Source organism: Cebus imitator, unplaced genomic scaffold, assembly GCF_001604975.1.
Source record: "Cebus imitator isolate Cc_AM_T3 unplaced genomic scaffold, Cebus_imitator-1.0 Scaffold391, whole genome shotgun sequence".
NCBI lineage: Eukaryota > Metazoa > Chordata > Mammalia > Primates > Cebidae > Cebus > Cebus imitator.
The window spans coordinates 813,214-820,323 of NW_016107706.1; the positions used below are offsets into that span (position 1 = coordinate 813,214).

The 7,110-nt window shown below is 45.9% G+C and overlaps 1 protein-coding gene and 1 non-coding gene across 2 annotated transcripts; both read right to left on the reverse strand.

Moving 5' to 3' along the window:
* Window positions 1–919: 919 nt before the first annotated feature.
* RPSA (ribosomal protein SA) lies at window positions 920–6,351 on the reverse strand. The gene is made up of 4 exons (XM_017508347.2): window positions 6,257–6,351; window positions 4,955–5,120; window positions 3,982–4,100; window positions 920–1,622 (listed from the first exon to the last, which is right to left on the reverse strand). Exons 2-4 carry the CDS (start codon window positions 5,085–5,087, stop codon window positions 987–989), a joined length of 888 nt encoding a protein of 295 aa, XP_017363836.1. The 5' UTR covers window positions 5,088–5,120; window positions 6,257–6,351; the 3' UTR covers window positions 920–986.
* LOC119468202 lies at window positions 4,168–4,318 on the reverse strand. Its single transcript, XR_005196848.1, has one exon. It is a non-coding gene; the product is annotated as a small nucleolar RNA SNORA62/SNORA6 family (small nucleolar RNA).
* Window positions 6,352–7,110: the final 759 nt, after the last annotated feature.

Consider the following 7,110-nt stretch of genomic DNA (forward strand, 5'->3'; position numbering starts at 1 on the left):
TGAGCACCGGGCCAGGTGTGGTGGCTCATGCTTGTAATCCTGGCACTTCCAGAGGCTGAGGCGGGTGGATCACCTGAAGTTGAGTTTGACACCAGCCTGGCCAACGTAGAGAAACTCCACCTCTTATTAAAAACACAAAAATATTAGCTGGGCATGCTGGCATCTGCCTGTAATTTCAACGACTCAGGAGGCTGCAGCAGAATTGCTTGAACCTGGGAGGGGGAGGTCATAGCTAGCATGAGATCCGCACCACTGCACTCCAGCCTGGTGACACAGTGAGACTCCCTCTCAAAAAAAGGCCAGGTGTGGTGGTACAGACTTAATATCCCAGGTAGGCAGGAGGCTGAGGACAATCACTTAAATCCAGCAAGCAGAACTTGCAATGAACTGAGATCACCACTGTATTCCAGCCTGGGAAACTGGGAAAGACGGTCTCAAAACAAACAAAAGACAAATATGGAAAGCATTACATTAATTTTTATGTATTCATACAAATTTCCCTCACCCAGAACCTGTAGGCAAGCTGACAAGAGGGGTAATGTATGTCTCTCAACGTGGGGCCATTGCCTCTCCAGGGCTTCCAGGAATAGTTAACCTAAGTGAGAGGAACAGTCTCAAAAATAAAAACCTTAGCTCTACAGAATTTACCTACCCTAATGGTAATAAAAGTCAACATTATCAGGGCCTTGGAAAAATATTCCTGAAGTGACCACCTAAATACATGTAACCACTTACACCTATTTTCAGGACACAGGTGTTCTCTACACAGAAAGCTGAGGAAAACTCTCAAGTGAAAAGCAATATACACTACAGTGAACTTCAGAAGTACAATTCATGCCAAGACGTGTATTTATTGTTATGCTTTGGTATGAAATCCCTGGTATTCTGATCTGAAAAAACCAAAATAAATGAACACAACTTTTAGAAACTCGATGTTTATTTTCCATGAATCTTATATGTTGTTTAAGAGCCCACAGAGGAACAGCTTAAGACCATTCAGTGGTTGCTCCTACCCATTCAGTGGCCTGAGCAGTGGGGGCTGCAGACCAGTCTTCCGTGGCAGGCTGGGCGCTCCAGTCTTCAGTAGGGAACTGCTGGATGGGCACAGAGGGCACCTGCACGCCTTCAGACCAGTCGGCAACCTCAGGCTGAGTGGCAGTGAACTCAGGGGCCGGAGCAGTCCATTCGCCCTGAAACTCCTCCTTGGTCACAGCCTTCTCAGCAGCRGCCTGCTCTTCTTTTTCAATCTCTTCAGGATCTCTGTAGAAGTAGAGATCAGGCATGACCTCCCACGGGTGTTCACGGGAAATGGTGCCACGCATGCGCAAAACTTCCCGAGCCAGCATCCACCACATCAAACCCACTGAGTGAGCTCCCTTGTTGTTGCATGGGATGGCAATGTCCACATAGCGCAGAGGAGAATCTGTGTTACACAGAGCAATGGTCGGTAGGTTAACATAAGACGCCTCCGTGAGAGGCTGGTGGTCAGCCCTTGGGTCAGTAACTACAAGCAGCCGTGGCTCCCGGAAGGCTGCCTGGATCTGGTTGGTGAAGGTTCCAGGAGTAAAGCGGCCAGCAATTGGAGTGGCTCCAGTGGCAGCAGCAAACTTCAGCACGGCCCTCTTTGAAGAATTAAAAGTTCGTAGTACTCCAGAGATACTTCACAGCAACTCCCCATATGCTGACACCCAGTTCTGTAACCACATGCAAGAGCCTATCTAGCTAAAACCCTCAAATACCCACTTCCTCAAAAATGCAAGCATCAAAACTAAACACTGAAAACATTAATTCTTCTGTTTTCTATATAAACTGAAAAGTACTTTCAAAACTATAGCCAGAAAACACCTTAGACATGCCCTCACTTCTAGGCCCTCTGCTTGGAATGCACTTCCCACCCTCAGGTGTCTGGTTCACTGGCTTCCTCGTATCTGGAGGCTCCAGAGCCACACTTCCCAGGCTCTAAGAACCAAGTGGGTGACTTTTTGAGTTAAACTGCTCAGGACATTCACATGCCTCCAAGTTCCTCATACGGTTAAGTATTAAAGACACCTAACACAGAACAATGCCTGGCACCCAGCAAGCACTTCTGGGCACCGGCTAATTTAATCACCACTACTCCATGTAAAGCAGGCAACACCAGCTTTCCTTAACCTCTTACTTCTCCAGAGATTTCCCCATGTATTAAAAGGCAGTCTTGTTTCTCTACTACATCCCAAGCACCTAGGAATACTATCTGGCCCCATCTAGATGCTCAGTGTATTTTTCTCAAGCAAGTACTGTCACTCATTTCATTCTACAGCAATAATCAAAACTGCCCCTTTTCTACTGTGTACCAAACTGTGTGGTCCCAGTAACAAGTCAGTTTGACGAATAACCCTCTGCAAAAACACTCACGGGAACCTGCCCTGTCAACACTGAAACAGAGTCCTTACCACACAATTTTTAAATCTGTCTTGTTGGGATGAATGAAATCCCTGTTAGAACCCTTACAATTCAAGAAATCCACTAGTTTTCTCAACAGAAAGACCGTTAATGGAGCTGTGGCAAAAAAAGATCAAGTTCTACTGACCAGCCTTTTTTTTGTGAGATAGTCTCACTGTCGCCAGGCTGGAGTGCAGTGGCTTGGCTCACTGCAACCTCCACCTCCGAGGTTCAAGCTGTTCTCCTGCCTCAGCCTCCCAAGTAGCTGGAACTACAGGTGCCCACCACCATGCCCAGCTAATTTTTGTATTTTTAGTAGAGACAGGGTTTTACCATGTTGGCCAGGACAGTCTCGATCTCTTGGCCTCATGATCCACCCACCTCGGCCTCCCAAAGTGCTGGGATTACAGGCGTGAGCCACCACACCCGGCCATTAACTAGTCATTTTTCAAAAATATAAATTGAGGTATTTTTCATTCGAGTTGGCAGATTTTTTTTTTTTTTGAGACAAGGCCTCACTCTGTCATTCAGGCTGGAATGCAGTGGCACAGTCTCGGCTCACTGCTGCCTCGACCTTCTGGGTTCAAGCAATCCTCCCACTTCAGCCTCAGCTGAGACTGCAGGCGCACACCACCACACCCAGCTAGTTTTTGTTAATTTTAGTAGACAGGGTTTTGCCACCTTGCCCAGGCTGGTCTTGAACTCTTGGGCTCAAGTAATTCACCCGCCTCAGCCTCACAAAGTACCTGTATTATAAGCATGAGTGACCCACGACCAGATTTTTACTGCAGCCCCCAACTCCTAGACTTGAGGGATCTTCTGCCTTGGCCTCTCAATTAACTTGGAGGGCATGTCACTATGACTGAATAAAATTCTTAAAAATTTCTTGCTGATGAGACTTGGATAAAACAAAGAGTAGTGTCCTAGATTAAGAAAAGCTTTCTGAAAAATGTTGCAGTTGACATCAAATTTCTGCCCCAGAATTTCATCATTTCAAGGTAAAAACTTCGAGTCTGGAAAAATGTGATAAGCCACTTAAATGGGATAATTTCTACATATTTCGTGGCAGCAGTCTACATAAAATGAAAATATAAGTTCGACATAGTGCGAGATGCCCAACATGTATGTTGAAAAGGTCATTATAGGCTGGGCGCAGTGGCTCACACCTAAAATCCTAACACTTTGGGAGGCCAAGGCGGGAGGATCACTTGAGTCAGGGGTTCAAGACCAGCCTGGCCAACATGGTGAAACTGTCTCTACTAAAAATTCAAAAATTAGACATGGTGTAATCCCAGCTACTCAGGAGGCTGAGGCAGGAGAATCGCTTGAGCCCAGCAGGCAAAGGTTGCAGTGAGCTCAGATCACACCACTGCACTCCAGCCTGGGCAATGGGTAACAGAGGGTGACCGTCTCTTAAAAGGAAAAGGACATCTAAGAGTAATCTCTATGGCTCAGTCCAACTTAAGATCTCTGAATAGTTTTCTTTTACGTTTCTGTATGTCTCACAATATCTGTAAGCTTTATTTCTATAATATAAAAACTAATCACTGTTCCACAAACCTGGCCAGTATTCCTGGAAGATATAACACTGACATCAGCAGGGTTTTCAATAGCAACAATGGCACGAGCTGCCAGGAGAAGCTTCTCCCAGGTCCTCTTCAGGTTTATGATGTAGATGCCTAGGTGAAGGCAGAAGGATTTTTAACACTTGACCTGCTGTGATAACATGCGTCACAGAAGTTTAGTGTATGTAGCAGCGAGTCCTACCAAACTCCAGCCACAGAGGCAAGCTCTGCTGGGGTTAGCGAGCACCCTTGCCATTACTGTAGCACACCTCCGACACTCGGAAGTTCACGAGCCAAGACAGGCCTCCACCCGAGCTTTAACAGTGTGCAGCCTGGATTCAGTTGGCTAAATCCATCTTTCCTTTCACTTTGCCTGTACCTACTGTCCATCAGCGGTTCTTAAAAATACACTTTCTGAAGATTAAAAAAGAGGGGCAGGGGAATCGACTTCCTGGCTTTCTGCCACTCTTTCCCTTTTATCAGCACTGATGCAAGATTTGTCCTGAAACTCCTTTACAGAATGCCACTCCCAAGTGGTTGGTAGCTGTATATCTAAAATAAGCATCTTAGCCAACTTAATGTCATCCCTCTTCTGCTTCTTCTAAGCCATATTGTTTATTCCCACCTCTTACCCCACTTTCCACTCAAGTCAGTCGAATAGCTGTAAAAGCACCTATGAAGTGAGAACACTATGGAAGACATTACACATTCAGTTAACGAACTTTGTCACATTCATGACCCGACCCAAGTCCCACAACGCAGGCAACTGACGTTTTCTTCCCCTGAAGCAGAAATCTTTTCTTCCAGTAACAACCAGAACATTTACTTAGAGTATGTTTTCAACCTAGGGTTCTGGCTTCATTTGAGGAAGAGGATACAAAGAAATTACCCAGAACTAACCATCAGAATAACAAGGTGAAAATTTGTACTTACAGCTGGAATAACAAAAAATTAAAGCAATGACTAACCATCACTTTTCCTTTTATAGATATACTGTTCCATCTGGAAGTCAAGGTTGGTGCCACCTAAATGTGTTCCTGCTGCCAGGAACTTAAGGACATCCTCCTCCTTCATTTGCAGGACATCAAGGGCTCCGGACATTGTGAAAGTTTCCCTTTAAGTTACGACGGGAATCTGGGAAAAAAAAAAAAAAAGAGCAACCTATTTCTTTTCATTCCAGTAAGTGGGGTAGGGACACATCCTTAAAAACAACCAAAGATTCCATCCGCTAGTGTCAGACACTGAGCAGTGAAGGGGTTAAGACAATAGAACTTTAATGTTAACAGATACATGCCGCATATCATACAACAGCAGCACATCTTACTGAGGAAATGGTGTGGACAGCAGAATAACGGAAATAATAAACCTAGAGGAAGCCCCGCGCCGTGGCTCATGCCTGTAATCCCAGCACTTTGGGAGGCTGAGGTCGGCAGATCACCTGAGGTTTGGAGTCTGAGACCAGCCTGACCAACAAGGAGAAACCCCGTCTCTACTAAAAATACGAAATCAGTCGGACGTGGTGGCACACGCCTGTAATCCCAGCCACTCGGGAGGCTGAGGCAGGAGAATCGCTTGAACCCGGGAGGTGGAGGTTGAAGTGAGCCGAGATGGCGCCATTGAAACTCAGTCTCAAAATCAACCAACCAACCAACCTAGACGAAATTCGTGAATGCAAATTCAACACTTCTTAGGAGTTAACGAAATCTGCGGACGCGCCAAGTTAACACCTAGATATAAAAAGAGCAGCCACGTTTGGGCTATGCAAACTAAAGGCAAAGAAACGTATGAACTGGTTTCAGTTATTTTCAAACAGATTGCAGGCGGATGCTTCGCGATTACTTTGCTGCGCCGTCACCACTTGTCTCAAAACCCAAGAACCTCAACTCCTGACCTGCACGGTTCAAACGGAAAACCCGACCAATCCAAGATCAGCGCCTGGGCCTCGACTCACCGCCGCGTCGGGGGTCCAAAGGGATGGCAGCACGAGATGTTAGCCCGCTTCTGCACCCCCGGCCACCCGCGGCCCGGCCCGGCCCGAACCCCAGTTTCGAGCCTCCGCTGGAGTGCGGCCTCACCCGCTCCTGCCGCAACGTGGGAATCTGCGGGCCCGAGCATGGCCACGAGGGCGGCAGTACCTAAGATGGCGCACGCCGAGCAAGAAACAGGCCGGTCTGACCGCTTTCATTACTAGTCTTCGCGCCCCTCATTTGGGCAGAAAAAGCTCATTCTTCTGGCCTTAGGAGGCGCCAGAAAAGTCACAACGTACTCACCCAGAACAACGCCGTTTGGAGCCCTCGGCAGGTAGCGCGGAAAGGACAAGCCCCAGGAAGTGACGTTTTTATATACTCTGTTGCCAGCCAATGGCAAAGAAAGTCGAGCGGAAAAAGGGCGGAGCCGGGGCTGAGCGCCGCCGGAACTGGGCCCCTTTTTCCGGAAGGCGGGCTTGCGGCGCCTGCGCGGACTCTCGGGCTGTAGCAGATGGCGGTGGCCTGGTCGGATCTGGAGGGCTCGTGAGTTTGGGGTTTCTAGTGCCACAGCGACGCCCTGTGCCCTTTTCTACCCATAATTCCTGTCCAGAGCGCGGAACTGAAGCTACCCAGCCCCTTGTACCTGCGAATTTGAGCGGCTTTCTCGCCTAAACTGCAGTTTCCTTACCTGAAACGTAGGCAGGTTTGTTCGACACAACAAACTTAAACGTTAGTTAAACAAAAATTTAAGAATTTCTTTTCTTTTCCTGGAGAACAGTTTAACAGGACGTAATTCAGATTTAAATGTTCACTTGGAAATTTCACTGAAAAAGTTAAAAAGGACAAGATTGAACAAATGGTATGCATTGTATCTATCACCCATCTGTCTCTACATATATACTGTATATATTATATATAGTGTATGTGATATAGTATATATAGTATATCGTATACTACATACAGTATATGTATGATATATACAGTAGACCATATACTATATACAGTTTTATATAAAAATTTTGTAAAACTATATGATAATTTTTTGGTAGAAGGAAAATTTAATATATATCAATCATATATATGATATATATAAATTATATAATACATATTTTATATAAAATGTATATAATATATAATTTTTTATTTTAAATATTTTA